General features: G+C 37.2%; 1 protein-coding gene across 3 annotated transcripts; it reads left to right on the top strand.

The window, feature by feature from the left end:
• Positions 1-24,944, top strand: LNO1 (Nuclear pore complex protein). 3 transcript variants are annotated; one of them, XM_088222593.1, is made up of 17 exons: positions 1-587; positions 963-1,131; positions 1,719-1,865; positions 2,909-3,030; positions 3,458-3,570; positions 12,470-12,609; positions 13,974-14,139; positions 14,233-15,331; positions 15,677-15,829; positions 16,167-16,224; positions 20,531-20,664; positions 20,746-20,870; positions 21,002-21,347; positions 21,916-22,108; positions 22,214-24,397; positions 24,482-24,556; positions 24,660-24,944. In XM_088222593.1, the coding sequence occupies exons 1-17, from the start codon at positions 168-170 to the stop codon at positions 24,752-24,754; spliced, it is 5,739 nt and encodes a 1,912-aa protein (XP_088078719.1). In that variant the 5' UTR covers positions 1-167; the 3' UTR covers positions 24,755-24,944. The 3 variants fall into 3 exon arrangements, with proteins under 3 accessions (XP_088078719.1, XP_088078720.1, XP_088078721.1); XM_088222594.1 differs by having other exon boundaries at positions 3-587; positions 24,482-24,944; XM_088222595.1 differs by lacking the exons at positions 1-587; positions 963-1,131; positions 1,719-1,865; positions 2,909-3,030 and adding an exon at positions 5,436-5,488.

Below are 24,944 nucleotides of genomic sequence, written 5' to 3'. Positions count from 1 at the left end.
GCCCAGTAAAACCAGGAGTATTATAGGGCTCCGGATTCACCTTTCCCGCCCAAAACCTTCAGTCACCTCATTCCAATCCCCTGTGTAGGACCCCAGCTAAGAAGAAGCAGAAGAAGAAGAAGAAGAAGAAGCATCAGCAGCGTAAGAAGAGGTGTGATATAGGGACGATGAGCAAGAAAAATGGTAAAATGGTTGAACTGGAGGTAGAAGAAGTAGAAGGAGACCGCATTGAGACCACCGATTATTTCTTCCACAAGATTGGGGCAGCCATTCCCATCGACCCCAAACACTCCCCTATCAATCTCGAAACGCCTCCCTCCGCTCCTCTTGCTGTCTCTGAGCTCCATCGTCTCACCTTCGTAGCCCATAATTCCGGCTTCTGCGTTGCCAGAACCAAAGACCTCATTGATTCCGCCAAACGGATTAAGGAGAAAGCCACCACCGCTACCTCCATAGTGGAATCCAGCATCGTCGACGTTCCTCTTCCCAATGTCAGACTTCTCGCTCTCTCCGCAGATAATTCCACTCTCGCAGTAGCTGTTTCTGCTTTTCTTCATTTCTTCTCCATTGATTGTCTTCTCGACAAGGTGTTTCTGTTTTCTCCATTGTGAATTTCTTTTTTCCTTCCTTTTTTAACGAGGGAGACGAAGGGGCCATTTAGCCAACCCCTCTGATTCTGAGTTAAAAAACAGCGAAGCTCTCAGTTATTCCTACCAACTAACCTAACTGTTAGCTACTTCCAATCTTTATTTTTCTTATAGTAATTACATCCTTCCAGTATGGATTGCGAAAATTGAGTTCATTTCTTTAAAAAATAATTGAAAATTCAAGTTATTATGCTAGGTTTCTTTTCACTTACTGGCTATGTTTTCAGTTGCTTTTGTCTTAAGCATGAATTTCTAATTTCATCGTTATTGTTTCGTTTTTCTTTTTTTGGTTTCTGCCCTAAAATTTCTGAACAGGAGCTTAAACCATCTTTCTCACACTCGATTGAGGAATCAAGCGTTGTGAAGGATCTAAGGTGGACTAGAAAGGCCGAAAGCTCCTATCTTGTCCTTTCAAATAACGGAAAGCTCTATCATGCAGTTGATGATAGCCCTCCTAGACATGTTATGGATGGGGTTGATGCTGGTATATTTTGTTCCTGGCTTAAATGCAGTATATATGTTCATATTTGTGCTTCTACGAGCCCATTATTTTTCTTTACTCATGCTCCTCTGGTAGCATAGGATCAGAGAATGCTGCACATGCATGCCTTTATACAAAGAATTTTGCTATAGATGCTATGTGACAAACATTAAGGTTCAGATTGCAGGCTCCAGTGAACTTTACAGACTTTTCCCCATTTTTAATTCTAAGATTTTGTTTAAGAACCACAGCTTTTTTTTTTCATTTTCCTCTGACATACCAAGGGTTTTTAGAGTTATCTATCCGATTTGCTCCTTTTTTGTCATGGCAATACTCATTGTCTCTTCTTAATTTATAAATTTTTCCAGATAAACTGCCCTCTTGAAGTTAGGTCAGGTAAATCTTGAGCCACTATCTAATTGGTTATGGAAATTCTGTTTCCATTTTAGTTAGCTTTGCTTGTAAAGTACCATGCAGAAAAATTCTGTAGGAATAAGATGTTGTCATTATTTTGCTTTGAGTATATATGTGATGCTAAACTATCTTTGCCAACTCAGGTTTAACTCCTATGTATTTTGCCTTTGTTTCAGTTGAATGGAGTGTGACAGGCAATTCTGTTGCTATCGCAAGAGAGTGCAATCTTGGAATTTTATCATCTCGTTTTGTCGAAAAGTTGTCCATACCACTGTCATATAAGACATGGATTGGTGATTCTGGTGGAAACTGCATTGTCAAAGGTATTTTACCCTTCTACTTGCCAAATATCATGTAAAGCAGGGTGGTTGCTTTCATATGGACTGATTTTCCTTCTGCTTGTGGACTGCATGTCATATCTATAGTTGATGCTAGAGGCTATACTTATCTTGTTTTTCTTTCAAAAATCCATCATAAGAATTCCAGGTTCTTCCCAACCATGTAATGATTCGTATTTACAAATATTCTGATAGTAACTATTGGAGTAAAAGAAATTAAAAAATATAAGAAATTTTATTTTCATCTGCTTGCACCTTCAAACTGAAGCTTTATATTCTATACTTCCCTGCTGGGGATCTGGGGTAGTCTGCTCATCTCCAATTTTTTTTCTACAGAAGGACAAAGTAACTGGGATCTAAAAAAGAAATCATGGCCTATAAATATTGCAGTGTTTTTGGCTGTCAAAGCTTAGGTGATCTTCATAATTGTTATTGTTCTTCTTCCTTGGTTTGGTAACAAAGCTTGGTTTGAAAAAGCAAAATCTAGCAATTCACTATAACTTTGGATATTTTTAATTGTTTTTTATTGCTGCCTCTCCATCTGCAGAGTTTGTCTAGCCATTTATTACTTGCTCTTGGATTTGTTCTTCAGGATTTTTCCGCTTCTTTTGCATGTAATAGTATTTTCTAGGAAGTTTATGTTGAAACAAACTGCAAATTGGGAATTCAATCCTGTATTCACATATATTGGCTGCTGATTCATAATGCTTTGATAGTAAGCATTAAACATCCCCTCCTAAAAAAATTATTAAGTTAATCATAAAGCTTAATGTTCTGAGTCAAATATTACAGTTTAACAAGAATTAACTAGGCAATAAGTATGCATGTTACCATTAGAACTACTGTGCAATTTTTGTGAATTTGCTTGGTAGAGCTGTACAACTGCTTTCTTGGTCACAATCCCAGTTTTCAATAATAAATTTTCATTATATTCAACATATCAATACTGATTCATGTTCCATATTTATGCTTTGTTGCATTAAGAATTTCAGAACTAAGTTTCCTTTTTTTTGGAATGACTGCATCAGTGGATTGTATCAGGTGGATTCGTCCTGATTGCATAGTTCTAGGATGCTTTCAAGAGACTGGTGGCTTAGAGGAAAATTACATTGTTCAAGTAATCAGAAGCACAGATGGCAAAATCTCTGATGTTAGTAACTGTTACCTGCACATTGACTAAAAAATTTTGGCTTGCAACTTTTCATGTATTAGTTGTTTTTTCATTATGCGAATGAAAAGGTGAAGCTAGATTTAATATTTTTGCCAAACTCTTGTTACTAAATCAATAACTAGTATGTTATGGTCCTGCACTCGGAACCTAGTCATGGGCTTGCTGATCGCAAAGTTGTGCATCAAGCCTGAAGATTGCTTGTTTGATTTTCAGCCTGAAGGCATAGGTTGGGCCATTTAAGTGAATAGCAATGAGAAAGAGGAAAACAAATAAAATGGTGGAAATCAAACAATGTTGTATTGATAGTAAAAATAACAGTAACAGCTAAATGTGGCACTTTTTTCTTTATTCTTTATTATTTACCATTATTATTCTATTAATTGATTTTGTAAAACATTCATTGCAGGCTTCTTCCAGAGCAATTGTGCTATCATTTTATGACCTGTTTCCTGGGTTGGTTGATGATATTGTGCCTAACGGTGGTGGACCTTATTTACTCGTCAACTACTTAGAACAATGGTACTTGATCTTACTTTCATAATCTGGTTAGTTTACTATATTGGTATTTTCCCGATGAACAAGAATGAAGTCCTTTTCCTAATTGGTTCGTATCCATTGGGCAAGTTGTCTCTTCGAACGCCAATCTCCCTACCTTTTGAGATGTTTAGTTATTGAGAGGAAATCTATGATAACCTCTTTAAAGGTCTTGAGATATGGCAAGACTCTCATACATCCATTTCTCTTGGACAAGAGAGTGAGTGGTTTTTTAGTTCTTTGTGGGAGTTCCTCTAGGAGAAAGGATTGAGATCTTAGGTGAAGAGTTTGAAGAGAGTGGAAGAATGAATTGTTCTGTTTTTATGGAACATAGGACCCTATATATATATAAGTGAATAGTAACAAAACAAAGAAACAATATTAATTACAAAGATTAAAGGTTGGAGTACATTACTAATGTACTCTTTATCCTAGTAGAACTTTAATATAAACTTATTAGCACTCTTCCTTAAACTGATGCATAAATATTATTCATTCTCATTTTGGCAGTAATTGTCTAAAATATAGGATTACTTAATTCTTTAATCAATACATCAGCAAGTTGCAAAATAGTTGGCATATATGAAGTGCATATCAATCCACTATCCAACTTTTCTTTAATGAAGTGTTTGTCTGCTTCAATATGATTAGTTCTGTCATATTGTATTGGATTGTGAGTGATACTAATTGCTTAGTTGTTATCTTAGTAAAGTTTCGCTAACTCTTCACGTCTTCTAAAATCATCAACCATAAAAGCTCACATATCCCGTGAGTTATAGTCCTAAATTATGATTTTACACTAGATCGAGGTACCACATTCTACTTCTTATTTTTCCAAGTCACTAAATTCCCTTTAATAAAGATACAATATATAGAAATTAATTTTTTGTCGACTAGTGATCCTACATAGTTCATATCAGTGTATGGTTAAAGAAGCAGTCTATTGTTTCTTTTTTAACGTAATTTCCTTTCCCGAGTACCCTTCAAGTAATGGAATATTTTGTAGGAAACTTGTAAGTGCACTTCTTTGAATTTATGCATGGATTGACTCACCATACTGACTGCATATGTAATGTCTGGTTTAGCATGTGACAAGTATATCAATTTCCCCACTAGTATCTAGTACATTTTCCTGTCCAAATTTGGGTCTTGTCTTCTGTCATCCTAGTTTATGATTAGAATCAATGAGTGTGCTAGCAAACTTGCACGGTAGTTTACCAGTTTTGTTCAAAAGGTCAATAACCTATTTTTGTTGTGAGATAAATATTATGAATTTGAGTAAGTCACTTCTATCCCAAAGAAATATTTTAATTTTTCTAATTCTTTAATCTCGAATGATCTACCCAACATTGCTTGAGGACCACCTTTCTCCTTCATCATTCCCAATAACAATTATATTATCTGCATATATCATAAGAGTTGTAACTCCTCTTTCTCTAATTACTTAATGAATAAGGTGTGATCTCCTTGCTTCTACCTATACCTCATATATAGCATTATTTTTACAAATCTCTCAAACCATATTCGAGGGGATTGTTTTAGCCCGCATAATGTTTTTTTCAGTTTGCATACATTGTTTGCTCCTACTTCCTTAACAAAACTCAGGGACAATTTTCATGTAAATTTTATCTTCTAATTCCCTATACAAGAAGACATTCTTTATATCATACTACTACAATTGTCGATTGAAATTAGCTACTAAGGATAGTAAGATATGTACTATATTCATCTTCATAATGGGTGCAAATATCTCTTGATAGGAAATCTTATATATCTGAACATATCTTCTGGCCACCAACATTGTCTTGTACCTCTCTATGATTTGTCTTGTACCTCTATGATTCTATCAGGGTTGTACTGATAGTGAAGACTCACTTACATTCAACCGGTTTCTTTCCCTTAAGTAAGTTTATCACTTCTCATCTCTGATTCTTTTCAAGTTCTTATATTTCAACATTCGTAATATTTTTTTCTATTCCTCACAATTTAAACCCTCAAGTAATGTTTTAGGGATGAGCACTACATTTAAACTCATGAGAAAATTCTTGTGCGATTGGTGAACTTTTTTTTCAAAAGAGAGAAAATTTGAGATTGAATAGAGTGGATGTTTAATGCATCTTCTTATTTCTTTTCTAAGTGCAACTGGCATATCAATATTAGAAGGAAGGTGATTCTCAGTGTTTACCTCATTTCCAATACCCAGTTTGGATCCTTGAATTTGTTTTCAAATATAATCCAAATTTTTCCTTCTTGAATACACCTGAGAAAAACATAGATCTTATATGGATTGAGGTTCAGGCTCATTTTTTAGAGCTTGAGATTCAGGCTTATTTGTGGGTTCTAGTTTTTGGGTAGTATGGTTGTCTTAGAGGGTGTAGTGTTTAAGGGAAGAATGTCATTAGTCATTTTTATCTTTTACTATAATCTCTGCCTAAAGTTAAGGATGATGAAGAAAAAGGACTCGGTCTTAATAAAGGTAATATTAGTGAATACATAAAACTTTTGGATAGATGAATGGTAACATTTGTATTCTTTCTATATTGGGATATCTTACAAAGACACACTTGATGGCCCTGGGTCAAGTTTCCCTCTGAGACTGATGTTTGTGAGCATAGATACCACACCTAGAGATATGATGAATGAGGTGATTGGTGACTTTGACCTTAAGAAAGAATGTTGCTAAAACTTTCATAAGACAGCGAAAATCTAGTATTGTAGGTGGTAATTGGTTCATAAGCTAAGTAGCAGTTAGCACAGTTTCCTCTCAATAGTGTTTGGATACATGGTTCTTGAACAAAAATGCATGTGTAGTGGTGAACAAGTGGTTATTTTTCTTTCTACTGCTCCGTTTTGTTGTAGAGTATAGATACAAGAGGATTCACAAATGCTTCCTTCTTTTAAAAAGAGGGTAATGTTTGGTTAAAGTAGTCATAGGCATTATTAGTTTTTAAACATTTGATTTTTACTCCAAATTGGTTTTGATCGTGTTGTGAAATTAAGAGATAATGTAATTAGTCTCATATTTGGATTTTAGAAAGAAGAATCAGGTTACTCTAGTGTAATCGTTGATAAAAGAAACAAATCATCTAGCCCCCAGAAATATTAGGAATATTTGAAGGTCTCCATACATCACAATGTAAATTTCCATTATTAAAATCCGAATATAAAGAAGGAAACATAACCTTAAGGTTGGAGAATGAAGGATGACCTAATCTTTTTTTATAGATTCATATTTTATCAAGGATGCTGGTCTTGTGTTATTGGGATCGACGACAGGTGGTTATCGGCTATGGAGGCTGACCTTTTTTTTAGGAATTTCTTATTTGGACAATGAAGACTGAATAAGGTTTGTAAAAGAGACTAGGATTTTTTTAACATGGGACTTTGATATCATATGGAAGAATGAACTGTTCTGTATTTGATTGAACATAGAGCCTTGTATATATACAAGTGAATAATAATAACAAAAAGAAACAATATTAATTACAAAGATTACGAAATTCGGGATATATATTTATACTAATGTAACCTTATTGTACACTTCTTAACAAGGAACACAAAGACTTTAGAAGAGCAGGCTACTTTGGGACGTCCATGGATCACCTCACCTGTTTGTACTTGCTCAGCCAATGTCTATGAGACCTGCATTATAGTAATCTACTTTTGGATAGCATGGAATATATCTATTTGAGGCATGGAAATTGCTACTGGGTGCCCACATCCTTATACTGTTGGAATAACGTGTCTGCAACGATGTTTTCTTTTCCTAGTCTTGAAATGGAACTCAAAATAATAGATTTAGCATTATATATAGTTAAGAATAATATTCTATAAAAACTAAAAATTCTTCTGAGATTATGCAAGGATACTATTGGAGATGTGAACTTTCAAAAATGACCTATGTCATGTCGGTCAATTTTACATATTGATACTTTTGAAGAGCCTTTGTTAGGGCCATAGCCACTTCTTCCCCAAATCCACTTTTGGACAAGAGAGGTCTACATATAGATAATATTAAGATCTTCACGGACTAATTAATGTGTTTTGGACATGCACCCTTGGTCAAGCTTTCTTTTTAAGTTGTTAGCGGGTGGTACAAAATCCTCCTAGGGGAAAGACATTAAAAGCTTTCTCCTGAATTTCTTGTTGTTAGGCTTCATGGGCTAGTGAACTGCCATCTACAATCAACTGTTTGCGCAAGCTATCTCTTGTCTTGCTTGATTGACATTGCCACTATGTTATGGCTATTAATGTCAATCAGCTTCAGGTGGCCAATTCTTTGTTCAAAAAAGCTATGGGTTGACCTTCCTGTTGTAGCACCACTCCAGTTTCATAACCAGAGGTGGTACTTTCAAAAATAAAGTTCTAGAAAAAGAATTAGGGAGTGTTAAAAAATGTATAGTAATCATGGCAGTCTTGACTTGCTCAAATGCACTAAGGCTTTCGAGGTCCAACGAGAGAATCTTTGTGTAGCATTGGTGTTAAGGGTTTATAATAGCTATAGAATTTCACAAATTCTATTAGCTGTTAGTTAAGCCTATAAACCTCGAAGGTGTTTAATGGTTGTTGGCTTTGCCCATTGTATCATCAATGAGATTTTAGAGCTGATAGTTGCCCCGACCGACCTTAATAGAAATTGTATTACCTAAGTATGAGATCTGGGTTTGTGCAAAAGGCATTTGGACTTCTTCAAAAACAAGCTATTATTTTTTATCAAGGAGAATAACAACCTAAGGTTTTCTAATATGTTCAACCAATGTTCTGTTGTAGGTGAGGATATCATCGGACAATACTTATAGAAACTTGCCATGGCATGAGCAGGAACTCTTAGCCTTCATTATGGTTTGAGAAGTGGTGTGTAAAGACTGGGCACTATGCAGTCCTTCAAGAACCTCATCAATCACTCGGATAAAAACTTGTCCTTGGTTGTCTTTTGGTTGAGGTCACGATAATCCATACAAAAGGACCATAAGCCATTTGCCTTTTTACTTATAATACTAGGGAGCAGAAAGGGGATTGACTTGGCCAAATAATTCCTTGGTGCAACATCTCCACCACTTGTATCTCAATTTCATCTTTTTGCAAGTGCACATAACTGTAAGGTTTTACCACAACAGGTTGGTATTTGTTTTTAAAATAATTTTGTAGTCCTGGGTGGGGAAGGTAGACTACTGAGGAGGTTCTCTAGAATTTATAATATCACTTAATCCAAAGATATGATTGTTTGGAGGATTACAAGGTTGTTAATGGGAACACAGTTTGGTTAATTAATACTAAGAGAAACTTGAATGATTGGGAGGTGGAAGAGTTTGAAGACTTAATGGCTACTCTTGAATCTGCACAGGTGTCGAATAGTGATGATCAGGTGGTGTGGAATCTGGAAAAAAATGGAATATTTTCGATCACCTCATACTATAAATTCTTACACGAGATGGATTCTGAAAACAGAAGACCTTTTCCTGCAAAGCCGATTTGGAAGACTAAAATTCCTCCACACATTGCTTTTTTTGCTTGGGAGCCTTACTGGGAAAAAATCCTTACTTTGGACAGGTTGAAAAGTAAAGGCAGGATTATTGCAAATGGTTGTTATTGCTGTTTAAAGGCTGAGGAAACTTGCAATCATCTTCTACTATGGTGTCCTACTGTTTCTAAACCATGGTGCAGGATTTATGGGTGGTTAGGTATTAATTGGGTTATTTCGGGTTCGGTTGGGGTGGGGGGAGATTTGGGTTCGGGATGGTCTATATGTAAAAAGAAACATTGCTAATCTTATCCCTTTGACTGTTTTTTGGGTTATTTGGAAAGAGCGGAATAGAAGGGCTTTTGATAGCATAGAGAGTAGTTCTAATAGATTAATGAATAGATGGATACACTTGTTTGGGACAATTGTGCTTGGTTATGACATCATTAATTATGAGAATTTTTAGGAAGTCATTGATGCTCTAACGTTTTTGTAGAGATTTTGTACATGGGTGGTACCTCATTTTTTTTGTAGCTTGTGAATAATACTTTACACTTTTTATTTCAAAATAATAATAATAATTTTGTAGTCATGGGATCGTTAGGGTGGGAAGCCACTTGGTGCAGCAAAGAAGAATTGGAAGTCTGTTAACCACCTCTGCAGGTCTAGGTGGTGTTTTGCTTAATGGAGACAACAGCCAACTTGGCACTCCTCTTGCTCAGTATATCCACGAAACCGTTATAGGTGTATAGTATTCCCTTTTGCGATGGAAGGACATTATCTATGGCTGGGACATTCCGTAGAATTTGCCTTAACTTCCAAAGTTAGTTGACTCCTAACATTGTCTAGAAGCCATTGAAAGGTAAGACAAACAAATCCCAAAGAAAGGGATTATGGTCAAAGGACATGCATGGTCTTTGTACCGGCTTTCCATTGGCCATCATGTCTCATAGACTCTTGTGTGGCTCCATGAGAATGGTTCTAGTTGACAACAATCTTCTGAATCAAACAACAAGCACTCCTCCATTCCACCTTAAAGAATGGTCACCTAGGGCCTTGATTTTCATAGTTTGGATAGCAGCAGCTCTCATGATGGCATGAATTGAAATTTCGAGCTCACCTTCTCCAAAGCCTCCAACTGCAATAATCTCTTCTAACTTAAGTTCCCTTATAATTAGCATAAAAAGTTCCTTTTACACATGTCCAAGAACAATTAGATTTGTCGTTCTTAAAGCAATGTTTTTTTTTGTCTGATCTCCATCTCTTCTCAAGTGGTTTTGGAGATTCTTATCAGAGGAGGGAAAATTGTGGTGTCGGGTCATTGAGGCGAGGTTGGAGATACTTCTTGGGACAAGTTGTAGTAGGGAGTTGACTAGAACTCATGGGATGGGGCTTTAGAGGAAGATCGGGTTGGGGAGACATCAGTTCCTTCGTTGCATTCAATGGAAGCTTCGGAAGGGAAATATCATTAACTTTTGGAAGGATGAGTGGATTGGGTGGGGTAAACTTCGAGACCAATTTCCAAGAATTTATGTTTTACCCCTAAGGAAGAATGTCGTGGTAGAGGAGGTCTTCAAAGGGGAGGATGGGAGGAGTGGCTAGAACATGAGTTTGTCTAGAAATCTTAACGATTGGGAGGTCGGTGAGTTCACTAGGCCTCCTTCAGTTATTGGCTAATGTGCATTTGGAAGATAATAAGGATAAGGTTGAGGAAATTGAAGAAAGACGATATATTTTCAGTAAAGTCCTTTTACGACTATTTGGCCAATATAGATGGGGAAGTTGTGAGGTTTCGGGCTCTACAGATTTGGAAAGTGAATGTACCTACGAGAATCGCTTTTTTCGCTTGGGAAACAGGTCCGGAAAGTATCTTCACTATCGACAAGTTGATGAGAATGAGCCACATTATTGTTAATGGGTATTATCTTTGTAGGGTGGCGGCTGAATCATGCAATCATTCTTCTACTTTCGTGCCCGATTTATGGTCTACTGGGTATCAATTGGATGATTGAGGGTAGAGTGAAAAATAAACTCTGGGCTTGGAATGGGATTGGTAAGAATTTGAAATTTGTAAAGCTCATTGCATTAAGTTTTTTGTAAATTGTGTGGAAAGAGATGAATAATAGAGCATTTGATGGGTGTGTGGGGGATTTGGGTAGAATTAAAGATAGGTGGATATATACTTTTGAAACTCTAATTTTAAGGCATGATGTGTATGGCTGGGATAATTTGGAAAAGTTTTTGATGTTTTAACTAATATGTAAATATTTTGTACAGGGGTGACACCCCCTTGGTGTCTTATACTTAATACACATTCTTTTTATCTCAAGAAAAAAAAATTTTTGTATAGGATGGTTCTTAGAACTGCTGGCAGTATGCTTGCTAGCCCTCCATCTCTTCTCTTTGAGCCTTTTTCTGGAGCCAAGCAAGGTTCATGGCTGTTGTTATACAATCCTACAAGCGTATAACAACATGCTTGGTTTATTGAATGGAATACAACTGGAATCTGTAATCCTACAAGCTATGGGCAGCATGCCTTTTCCATTGAATGGAATACAACTAAAATTTATTAACTATTCATCAGAAATGGAATAATGTTATAATAGGATTGTAATAACGTTATTCTGATATTTTTTATCACGTTTTTTCTTCAAAGTCTCCAAACCAGCTCACATTGCAGAAAGAAATGATTAATGGGATTTGTCCTGCTGAAGCATATAACAAAGGGAGAACATTGTTGGGTCTTGTTACTTGCAATAGATCATTATTTTATATGTAGTAATAGAAATTATTATAATAAAATTGAAACCAATGAAAAGTAGAGATATTTTTAGTGCCAAAAAAGAATAGTAATAAATTTGGCAAGTCACTGTCAGATCAAGCAGCCAGGTATACAACTCTAACTGGCTCACTTCAGGAAAAGTCACTACCTGACTAGTTCAGATCCCGACCATAATCTTGTCCAAGTCATGAGATTAGGTTGCCTCTTTTATTGGGTTGCTGATCTGGTCTTATTTAGCTGTTTGTTACTCGGCCAGCTAGCATGTCCACGCTTCTGTGTCCTGGTAGTTGGTTACTGTTATGGCTGGTCATTTGTGATGGTTGTGGGTGATGAATTTTAAAAAATAAAAATGGAATTTTTTCTCATGTAGAAAAGTTGATTTATTTGGTTTTATTTAAGTGAGTTGGGAAGTTTGTGTTTATTTGGGTGGTTGTCATGGAGCTGAGAAGCAGTAGATAGAAGCTTAATCAGATGAACCCTTTCTTTCTTGTAGGTATCTACCCTTATTCCTATTTACTGAATTTCTATTTCCGCTCGAGTTTGAGAGATATGCTTATTTTATATTTGTAATTATCTCTATAGAGACTTTGAGATTGAGTTGCTGACACTTACTTTTTTCTTTCTGATGTTTGTGATTACAGTGAGTTTGCAATAACTGCAAACAGAAAGAATACGGATCAGCATGTTTTGTTGCTTGGTTGGTCGCAAGGTGAGGAAAGGAATGATGTCGCAGTTGTGGATATCGAGCGAGATGGTTGGCTTCCAAGGATTGAGCTTCAAGGTATGTAAACTTGCACTCAAGATTTTGTACAAGTTGTTCAAGTACTTGCAATTTTGATATGACATTATTAAGAAATAGACTTTTGACATTATTTCACTTGAAGATGCCACGATGTTAGCCTTCCAATTTCCTTACTAGCATCCTGATTTAAGCAATCTTCCTTCGGTTTGTTGCTTAAGTCCGTGTTAACTCTATGTGAGTCGCATAACATATTTATCCTGATAAAAAAATATATAAACATGCATAGAAGTCAAGAAATACAAAGTCTATGAAGGCTTTTTGTCACAATAAAGAACTAGGAGGAAGGTTTGAAGAGAGCTTGTGAAGGGGAAAGGAAACATAAAGTGTCAACATATGTAAAATAAAAAAATTTCCACTGAGAGCCTGCTATCCAAATATTTTCTCTTTGGCCAGGGTTAGGAAGCAGCAGTAAGTCAAGTTTTGGACATTGACTCAACCGAGAATGCTGTTTGGAGTATCCATTTTTCTAGGAACCTCAGCTATCTCACTATGGACAAATTGAGGAAGTCAATACCTGTATTTGATGGCTATTTTAGATGTCAGTTGGATCCCTCCTTCAAATATTGTGCTCTTAGTCTATTGCCAAAGATGGAAACTTCTGAAATCTTTCTATAACAACAGCTCATCCTAATGCTATGGGTTTTAGGTGTCCACGAAGCAGATCTGAAAGAGCAAGGAACCATGCAAAATGTGGTGTTTGGAGGCTTGAAAGTTGTAGGATTTCTTTTGTTGTTTCTGTGTTAATAGTGGATGAGCTTTGGGCATGTGGGGCTTGGAATTTATATATTGCTTGCTGCAGGTTGTGCATGAATGTAAGGGCTACTCTTTGATCTCTTAATTTATTGCTACCTTTAAGTATGGCTTATTAAGGTGGAACCCTACAATCTCTGTAAGTTTAGAAAGAAACTCCCTTTTGATCAAGACAAATTCTGCACACAATATTTCGAAAACAAAGAAAAAATTCTGGACATATTTCTTTGGCATAATTGCTTGTTTGTACGCACTCTGTAGAACAAGATCAGGAAAACTAACTGCATACTCTCAGTAACTGCAGAAACCACCCCAATATCTAAGGTGGGGAAACTGCAATATACAAGGGAAAATGAACTGATAGGAAAAAACTGTTTACGAATGTGCTGGAGATTAGTTAGTCTTTTCTTTCCCTTGGTTTCATGTGCAATCTCCTTATACTAACTAATCGAAGGGAGATAGTCTGAACTGCTGAGCCTCTTGATTATTTAACCGTGGTGGTCTATAACATAGTCCACATATTTGTATTTGTCCCCCAATTTGTATCTTTTGGTTATTTGATGTGAACATGCTTTTGTTGGCCCATGTTTCAGATAATGGAGATGATAATTTGATCATGGGGCTCTGCACCGAGAAAGTTTCGATATATGAAAATGTGAAAATCCAGGTTGGAGTTGATGAAGAGAAAGAAATTTCACCATATTGCATTCTCATGTGCCTTACTTGTGAAGGAAAGCTCATTATGTTCCATGTTGCAAGGTATTTTTCTGTATTGGCTAGGGTTAGTACTCTGGTATCATGACTGTTGTTAAGGTTTATTGACATAACATATTAAATTAACTTCTGCTATAGTGTCACAGGAACTGCACCTTCACCTCATGTCATTTCTACCTCTTCTGATGAGGAAGAGGGTCTGGCTGTTGAGATACCTATAGAATGTGATGTGTCTAAACTTCCTTCAGGACTCATTAAACAAAAAGTTGAACAGATAGTCACGAGTCCTCCGTTGCAGGGTGGAAATGCTAAGGAACTTGACACAAACAAGTATGAAGAAATTCCTAATAGAAATGAGCTGAAGCATGCTAACAAGGGGAGTTCAGTTTTTACATGTGTTGCTGATCAAATTTTGAAGAAAGATGTTCTATCTGAGAGCCAGGACCCTGAGTTTCTGAAGACTCCATTCTCTTCAGAAGCTGATGGACAACAAAAGATTGCTACAACAAAGCTGTTGCAAGTTACAGATGCTCCACCAACAAAGTTTCCTGGACAACTCAGCACAAGTTTTGGGCAAGTATCCTCAAAGAGTTCAATCATTGATGGACATGGTGATTTGGCAAAGATCTCCAGCAAGTCAGAAGCTCAGAAAATTTCTGGATTTGGATTTAGTTCTTCTTTTATGAGAAATACTCAACCTGACACCCCTACCAAATCAAACTTTAAGGACTTACATGGAAATACTGAAGTTGTTGAAGAACCCCTTGGTAAATTTGGATTGGGCCTGCAGGGTTCATCATTTCAATCCTGGAAAAGCATTCCAACTCAGTCATGGTCAAGTGGAAAGTCAGAGGGTTCTGATTCTAGATCTCAGCTTTTTACTGCAAGCCATAATCAAGGCAACAGATCTGAAAATTCTGGAGTTAGCTTCACTGCTGCAAATGATTCTGATTATCTTGGTGGAAAATCTATTCAAGGCAAGGATATCGAAGGGGCATCTCCTTCAGTAAAATTTTCTGATCAAGCAACACAGAGTTGTGCACAGAGAGCTGTTACTGGTGCTGGGAAAATTGAGTCAATACCTTCCATCCGTAGCTCATCACTGTCATCACAGCTAAGCATTTCCTTCAACAAGTCCTCTGATCAGAACTTTTATGCTTCCAAGGATGATAAAACGAGCCTACCAAAATCAGGGACTTTGAAATCTGAACCAAATCTTTCAAAGCAGTTTAGCAATGTAAGTTTTGCAACTCATTAAAATATTTTTATGTAACTTTGAAATGTGCATTCTCCTAATTTCTACAGCAGCAACTTGATCTGCTGTCAACCCTACGGTAGTTAGAAGTTTTGTACTTAAGTTTAAACTCATTGGCTAGCTAGTAATACTTTGTGATCTTAAACAAGTCACTCTTTGATTAATCAGTTACTTTTCTTTTGTTCATTCCATACTTTATACTTCCCCCTTTCCCCGTGGTTATTCTCGGGTTAGCTATAAATATTTAGTTTTTGCGTTTTCTTCCATACCTCTGAATGTACCTCTTTTCTTTTTTGTTTTTCTTTTTATTTTTTGAGCCCTTAACAGATTAAGGAGATGACTAAGGAATTGGATATACTTCTGGAAAGTATAGAAGGAGCAGGTGGATTCAGGGATGTGTGTACTGTTTTCCACAAAACTTCAGTGGAAGCACTGGAGCAAGGAATGGAAGCACTTTCTAACAGATGCCAGATATGGAGGGTGATTTTTCTTTTATTTTTTTCCCCTTTATACCCATTACATTACCTTTGTTCACTTATTTGCTTCAGCTTTATTGTTTAACATACCGTAAATTTTTCTAATTTCATAAATTCATTGCCATTAATAATGTTAGTCTATACATAATCATGTGAGCTTCAATATTCTGTTATATGAAAAGTCGTTCCTGTTATCTTCCTGAAATTATATTTATCAGTTTGGTTTGCCCTTCATCTACGCAAACTTGGCACTCTGTCATTTGTATATTTATGAGATTTTGTATTTTTTTCAATTGCATAATTTTTTTCAATTGCATAATTTTTTTCATTGTACTCTGTAGAGTATGATGGATGAGCAAGTTGGGGAGATCCAGCATCTTTTTGATAAAACTGTAGAAGGTATTTCCCAAAACTTACAATTGTCACACTAAAAAAGTAAAATATCTTTATTATTGTTGTTATTTTTATTGTTATTTTGCTAATTATCTTATCATTTATTTCTATCAAAATTGAGGAAGTAGTAGTACAAATATGTGCTGAAACCATGAGTTATGCTTTTAGCACTTGACATGTTTCTTATTTTCTTTAAAATTATCTTTCTCTAATTTGGAACAGGAATGAGTTTCATGGTCTCACCTCCACATCTATTCTAGGGTTTCATTTCCATTGTCTCTGTTATCTGCCCAGGAATTTCATGCAAACAAGAATCAGCTCTATGGAAAAATCAAAACTTTAGGCAAATGAAATTCATGTCTGATTCTAACCATAAGAATGGCACACTTAGGCCAGTTTTTCTTCGAGGGGGCTTTTTTAAGTTCGCTAAAATACTAAGTAATTTTTTTCTTAAAATGTTTTCGTAGTTTTCTTTTCGATTAAACTTTTTTTTTTCCTGATACTGTTATCTTATTGTATTAAATTTTATGTTGGAAGGGAGTTATTCTGTCTATCCTGCTGAACATAAAAGGGAAAGGTTGTTGGTGGATTACCTGTGTCTCGGACTCACTAGGTAAAGAGAAATGTCATCTCTTTTGGAGGAATTGTCATATTTGACTGGCCTTTGTAATCCTTTGGTGTACAGGTGGTGATATTAATTAGGTGATCATAGAGGATGAGTGTGATCTAAGAGATCTGCCCTTGAACAATGGCCAATATACATGGTCTGCTAATAGACAGAGGCTAGTTTCCTCATTTAGATTGTTTCTTGGTCTCTACACAATGGGAGGACACTTTCCCGGATATGCTGCAGGAGTTTCTTCCAAAACCATCTCTGATCATTTCTTGATTCGACTTGAATCCCAGTAGGTAACCTGGGGACCATCTTTTAGGTTAAAAAATATGTGGCTACAACACCTGGGGTTCAAGGATGCGTCTAGAAAAGGGTGAAAGGACGAGAACCGGGCAAACGGGGAGGATTCCAATTCATGCAGAAACTGAGAAAGTAGAAGGATGGCATTAAAGAGTGGAACAAAGAAGTTTTTGGGAATGTCTTCTTGAAGAAAGAGAGGATCTTAGAAGAAATGAGAGATCTTAATAAAAGGGAAGTAGAGGGCAATATCGGTAGGATCCAAGCAGGAGACGGGTAGGTCTAAAGAATGAATTAGATGCGTTGTTGATTAAAGAGGAAAGATGTTGGAGACAAAAGTCAAGATTAAAATGGAAGAAGCATGGGAATGCCAATACTAGCCTTTCCATAGGATGGTAAATGGATGGAGAAAGAAGAATGTCATCAAGGAACTCGAATTCAGTAATAGACTAATGGAGAGAAGTGAGGTTATTGTTAGAGAGATCACATAACATTTTCATAGGTTGTACTCAAAAGAAAACAACCATAGGCCTTTCATTGAAGGAATCAAGTGGACCCCTATCCCTTTGGATAAAGCCAAGAGCATGGAGAGACCCTTCAAGTTAGGTGGTTGGTGTGGATTTGGTCAATGACAAGGCTTCAAGCCCCGACATACTTCTATTGAGTGCTTTAAGGACAATTGGGACATTATGAGGGTGGATTTGTTCAAAGTTTTTGAAGGAACTTTTCATTAACAGGAAAATATGTAGTATGAATTCCACCTGTATCACCTTAATCCTGAAAAGGGATAAGTCCAAGAAGGTGTCTGAGTTTACGCTAATAAGCTTAGTGATGAGCATCTACATTAGTATAATAAAGATTTTATCCCTTAGACCGAGTTAATCTCTTGATCCGATGGTATCTGTTCATCAGAATGCATTTATGGGGGTAGACAAATTTGTCAGACCCCTTTGACATGGGTCTAATATGAAGAAATAAAAAGAAGAGAAGAAGGAAGGTGAGGAGAAACAGAGAAGAAAATATGAGATAGTTATTTTATTTATTTTCTTGATGATTACAGTATAAAGATTGAGTCTTTTATAGGTTATAAGCAATTAAAGCAACGACTATCACGGCCGGAATCAGTGGTCGTTCTTAATGCAGTGGCAGCTGCTGTGGAAGTGCATTTAAAACCTTAACTTTAACCCTAACCCTAATTGATACATGCAAAAGACTAATTTACTCATTTTGTCATTTTTTTTTACCCTTTGTATCCTGACAAATCCTAGACATGTCTCTATTGCCCGACGAGGTTGTGGAGTACACAGGGAGAGCTAAAGGGAAAGGCATAGTTTTGAACTTTGACTTTGAAAAGTTTTATAGCTGAATGAACTAGAGATTCTTGGATAACATAATCAAGAGAAAAGAAATAAACCACTGTACCCTGGATATGTTAAAATATTATAGGGACGCCAAATATCACTATGAATCAATTGAAAAGGAGAATCATTTCTTTTATTATTAGGAGTAAAATTTACACATAGGTGTTTTGCTAGTTTACATCCATTACAATATAAACTTTTATTAGTATAGTGAGAAAATAAAGAATGAAACATGACCCTAGGGGTGGAGAAAAAAGGGTGTCCTAGTCTCTTGTGGTACAACCACGGCTTACCCAATATGCTGGTAGAGAGAACGATGTTGGGTATGTCAGGTTTGGACAAGAAGCATAATTCTTCTTAAGCCTCAAATTCGTCCAACCATCCTCTTTGAATTCTGATCCTGAAATTCACAAAAAGCATGAAAAAATTGTTTTTCGATTTAGGTCATGAGATAATTTTGTTACTGATTTGATAGTTATACACAATTTAGATATGAGAATATCCTGAAGAGTGTCGTGGGGATTAAGATTTATGAATCTAATTCTTGCTAATATGGCTAGTGAACCATCAGAAGTGGCAATTTTCTATTGCTGGGTCATGGAGCATAAGTATTAAATAACTTAAAGGAATTTGTCACGTGATCAGTAGCTCCTGATTCCACAATCATGACAAAGTGAAGGATTTATCTGAGTTGTTTAAACCATGAGAAATAGGAAATATACCTGAATGTGTATGAGATATGTACCTTTAGGTTTTTCAAGCTGTTGAAGTCAGATCTGTAATCACTCAATCTCTGCCTTCAAATCACAAGTCTTTGCGTTCTTCTCCTTATGGGCTACATATGTATGTCTCTTATTCTTCTTTATTCCCAATCCTTGCTCGAGGTGGTCAACTTTTCATGAGGCTTCCCATACTTCTTGTGGGTGTTTCTTGGTTTCTTGCTGAAGGTACACCACAGATTTTCTCTGTTCTTCTCACTGGTAGTTAAGGTTTTATTGTAATTTGGTTCAATCCCAACTGACGTGGTTTAGTTACCATGCAAAGCCATCAATTATTCGAGTTCAAGCATAACTCCTCTTCTACTCTCTTCCGCACTAATTGAGGATATTACCTCATTCAGGGACGGCATCTCTTTCCTCCCCTATAATCTGGATTCTCACTTGATCATACTCTTCATTAGATCCTACTAAAAATTGGTAGGATCTTTCTTAACAAATTTTTTTAAGGGTGTCTTGTCTTTGCTGCTTTTTATAGTGATACTACGGAATTGATAAAGTTCTTGTGACAAACTTTTCGGAAGGTTTGCGTATTCTATGACTGCCTTATTGCCTGTTTAGTTCTCCAAGTTTTGACAGCCAGTCATATATCTAAGTTGCATCTTTCCTCTTGGAATATGTTTCTCAGTTTGAATTCTAAATCCCCTTTGTAACACATAACTGGTTTACTGATCTTCGAAGTCATAGAGTTCCAAGAATCATACTATGATTGTTGAATCTTTTTCATCCCAAGCATGAAAATTGGGATATATTTGATGTTAAAACTATTTTAGTTTAAGCCAGTCGAAAGTTATTAATAATCTCTGAAAAATAAATTATATCATAAAGTAATACAGTTGGATATTGATAGAGTTTATTGCATAAACGGTTACTTAGGTGTTTCTTTTGTATTTGCGAAAGTGGGGTGAAATCTGTGCTCACGGTTCATTGGGAAAAATGGTAAACACTTGTGCAGACATGATCAGACACTTCGTTTGTTTGTTTCATAGCAGATGGGGAACCTAACTATAACAGTGGCTAGATTTAGTTGAGTTGATGCGGGAGTTACATATGCTGCACCTTTAACTTAGTATTCATAATTCCCTCTCAAATAATTATAATTTCAAGCACGATACGAAGACAGTCTTTGTTTAGAAGATGCTTTTCTTTGGATGGCTTCGTCTTTACTTGCTCACCCTATGTGTCTATCTGTTTCTTTTGATAGTCTCATTAAAGTATTAGATCTTTTGTTTTAAGTTACCAAATTATTGTTCAACTGTTTTAAGTTTTGGCAAGGAAGACATACATGGAAGGTATTGTCAAGCAAGCTTCTGATAATAGATACTGGGAGCTCTGGAATCGCCAGAAGTTGAATTATGAACTTGAGATGAAACGGCAACATATATTAAGATCCAATGAGGTTGGTCTGCCGTCATAAATTTTATTGTTATATATTTGTGCAATCTGAGATTTGTTGGCCTTTCTATGTTGCCTCTTCCAGGATTTAACTAATCAGCTAATTGAACTGGAGAGGCATTTCAATAGGCTTGAGCTCAATATCTATGGTGAAAATGATGGCTTGAATGCAGGTAGAAGGGTAATGCCTGGTAGATACGGGTCGTCAAGGTATAATTAATGTTGATAGTTAGCAGTCATATCTACCAACTATGAGCATAATCATATTATCTTATGTCATCTTTAGGCAGCCAGTTGTTTTGCAGATTGTTTACGGTGACATTCGGTTACTCGCTTTTCAGGCACATCCAGTCCCTGCATAGTCTGCACAATACAATGAACTCACAGTTAGCTGCTGCTGAGCAACTTTCTGAATGTCTCTCGAAGCAAATGGCTATGCTTAGTGTGGAGTCACCTGTTAAACAACATAGCTTAAAGAAGGAATTGTTTGAAACAATTGGAATCCCTTATGATCCCTCTTTCAGCTCACCAGAAGCAACAAAAATCAGTGGTGAATCTTCAATGAAGAAGGTCTTACTTTCTTCTGGCTCTACTTGTGCCAGAGATCAATCTGGGAGGCGCCAATCTAGTGCAATGAAGAGTTATGATCCAGAAACGACTAGGAGGAGGAGAGACTCGTTAGATCACGTAATTTTTCCAATTGTTTTTGCCAATAGATCTTGAATCTACTTGATGTAAACAAAGAGAATTTGAGGACAAGATTTAGAGAAAACTTACTTGGAACAAGACTAAAGATCTCAGACCTAGTAATCAAATCAAGAGCTCAATGTTTGAATAATAATCACCTGAGAAATAATTAAGGTAGAGTACTTTATTTATAGGCTCCAAAATATAATCAAAAATAAAAAATCTATTTAGGAATTCTACTAAATGGAAAACAGCTATTATTAAATAACTTAGATAGGAAATAACTAAATAGCATATTTATCAAATAGGAAATAATAATCTCATACTAATAATAAGCCTATGGTTAATAATTTCTATATAAGATAAATAATGACATAAATATCTCTTTTGAAATATGCCCCCTTTAGTATGTTCTTGTCTGCATCAAACATAATACCTTTAATTTTATGATTGTCAAACCCTGATGCTCTGCCATAAACTGAAACTGACTTGATTTCCAGCTCAAGTTTACAGTCTTTGCAGTTTGCAGTTATCCTCTTGGTTATCTGTTCTATTGACCTTGGTGCAGAGTTGGGCTAGTTTTGAGCCTCCAAAAACTATCGTGAAAAGAATGCTCTTGCAAGATCGTCAGAAGGTAAGTGCAGATAGATCATCCTCCCTGATGAATAAGAGGGATCATCCCCTGATGTCAGAGGGATCATCCATTTCTCGCCCAAAGGATCATGCAGCCCCTTCAGCATCCTTCTTGCCCGGAAACAAAGGTGAGCATGCCCAAGTGTGGACCAACCTCTTTTTTGGTACATTTGTTTAAGAGCTGAAAGACAGTAGGTTATTTGTCTTTTTTTCCTGTGCGTATCTCTTGGCAGGCACTCAGGATTCAATCCCGAAACAGGCCTCTGAAAGACAATTAACCCCTTTCAGATGGGCAAATGAGACCTCAGGACAGCTGCAATCTACTCCATTTAGATCTCCTATGCTCCAAAAGAACAGTGTTTCTGAATCATCATCAATTTCTACATCTCAATCATTACCTAAAACAGGGCAAGGTCATACCATGGAGAACCTCAATGACATGGGGGCTATATCATGTGCTGGTGCTTCTAATATGTTGGTCAAGGAGAGCAACTTTACTCAAAAGTTTGGAACCGATCTCCATAGGAAGCCGTCTATCTCTACTATGCCCATACAGATACCTTCCTGGCTGACAAAATCCAGTGAAATAAAAAATTCTAGTGAAGAGAATGCACCCAAAAATTCAACTGTTGGAAGTGCGAAGCAGCTAACAAGCACAGTCAAAAGCTCCGGCTTCGAGTTCAATAAAAGTCATGACTCTCAATTGCCAACTCTGGCCACTGTTGCTGCCACTTCTGTCTTGCCTGGAACAGCTCCACAGTTCAATCAGGCAACTAGGAAAAGCCAGCCTAGTGATAAAGTGACACCTTCTGCTGCATCATCAACATCAGTTTCAGCTCAGTCTTCTCCAATTATCAGTTCATTATCAGCTCCATTGTCATCATTTTCTACATTATCTTCAGCTCCAACAAGCTCACCTCCTGCAGTGATATCCAGAATACCAATTTCAAGCTCATCATCTCCAATGAGCAGCTCATTGGGCACGCCACCCTCTTCGTTTTCTGCATCTTCTTCAACTGCTACAACTCTATCATCTGCGGAACCATTCTCTTTATCAGCTTCAACTCTGTTATCATCTTCTCCATCATCACTATCCACATCATCTTTAAGTACTCTACCAACCTTATCTTCTGCTGTCCCATTTGGCACATCCATCACAAGTTACGAAGTAGATGCTAATCGTGTACTTTCTTCAACTGCATCTTCTTCTTCATGTCAAGTTGTTTCTTCCAGTTCCTCCACTGCTCAGGCTCCAATCAAAGCCATGGCCTTGACTACTCCATCTTCTGTTAATTCAACATCAGATACCCTTAAAAATGAAGTTCAAACTTCTCCCAGCAAGCTTATCAACAAAACTTGTGCTGATACTGCAACACTAACAATCCCTTCGAAGTCAGAACCTCCAACAGGTGAATTTGCTTTGAAGCTTCAACCTGTGGTATCATCTACCAGTTCAGTTGAGAGCTCTACTGGCCATTCACTTAGAACTCTGCCCGGTTTTGCCAACATTGGAAGTACTGCATCAACTGTGGCTATAAATTCTCAGCCGGAGCAGCTGTCGATTGCAAGTGTTCCTTTCCCTGCAAGTCTATCGACTTTTGAGGGTACCATCAGTGAAAAGAATGAGGATTCAGATGTTGTGGTTACACAGGAGGATGATATGGAGGAGGAGGCTCCTGAGACAAGCCAAACAGCTGAACTTAGCTTGGGAAGTCTTGGAGGTTTCAGGATTGGCGGCACTCCAAATCCTAGTCTTCCTAAACCAAGTCCATTTGGTGGCCCTTTTGGTAATACTGCTGCAAGTTCCACAAGTATTTTCACAATGAATGTTCCTAGTGGAGAGTTGTTCAGGCCTGCATCATTCAATTTTCAGTCTCCACAGTCTTCCCAACCAACACAGCCGGGAAATTTTGGTCAATTTTCTGGTGGCTTTGGTGCTGGAACAGCCGTCCAAGCTCCCACTCAAACTGGATTTGGCCAACAATCACAGATTGGAGCAGGGCAGCAGGCACTAGGATCAGTTCTAGGTGCTTTTGGGCAATCAAGACAGCTTGGTGCTGGTCTTCCAGGGGCTGGTTTATCTACCACCAGTAGTTTTGGTGGTGGGTTTGCTGGAACCAACTCACTGGGTGGTTTTCCAAGCGCTGCAACTGGTGGTGGGTTTGCTGGTTTGGCCTCGGGTGGTGGGGGATTTGCTGGCATGGCTTCAAGCGGTGGAGGATTTGCTGGTGTTGCTTCGGGTGGTGGTGGGTTTGCTGGAGTTGCTTCAAGCGGGGGATTTGGTGGCATGGGTTCAGCTGGTGGTGGGTTTTCTGGAGTTGCTTCAGGGGGAGGATTTGGTGGTATGGCTTCAGCTGCTGGTGGGTTTGCTGCAGCTGCCTCAGCTGGTGGAGGTTTTGCAGGAGCTGCTGCACCAGGTAGTATTTGATCTTATTGTAGTTTCCTACATGCTGGCTATCTAAGGTTATTTCGCTTACTTATTTCCATGCAATTATTTATAGGTAGTAGTTTTGGGGCGTTCAGAAGCCCAGGACCTGGTGGTTTCTCAGCTTTTGGTGGAAGTTCGGGTGGAAGTGGTAAGCCTCACGAGCTTTTTACGCAGATGAGAAAATAAGTTTTGAGGTTGTAGAAAAGAGCAGCTTCTAACTTTGTGTTCGCAACCTTGGACATCTTCTCAAGGTACAGCGTACAATCACTTGTACCTGACAGCAGAAAAAAAAAATGAAAGGAAAACGAGTTCGGGCATTCCTCTGTCACAGTCGGCATTTGGTTAACTTTTTGTTTTCAGGGGCTTGGTGTTCTAGTTACTTCGCACTGTAGTCTATCTATATACTGGGTTTAGTTTGAATAATCAGATTTAGTGGAGGTCCTTGAAATTTTTTTGAAGCAATGTATCAGGTGCTCTCTGAAACTTGCATCTTCAGCTTTATTTCAATACCTGAACCTGAATATTTCACTCTCTTA

The sequence above is a fragment of the Carica papaya genome, chromosome 6 (assembly GCF_054855325.1).
Source record: "Carica papaya isolate Zhongbai chromosome 6, ASM5485532v1, whole genome shotgun sequence".
NCBI classification, from domain to species: domain Eukaryota; kingdom Viridiplantae; phylum Streptophyta; class Magnoliopsida; order Brassicales; family Caricaceae; genus Carica; species Carica papaya.
This window is presented reverse-complemented; position numbering and strand designations above follow the sequence as displayed.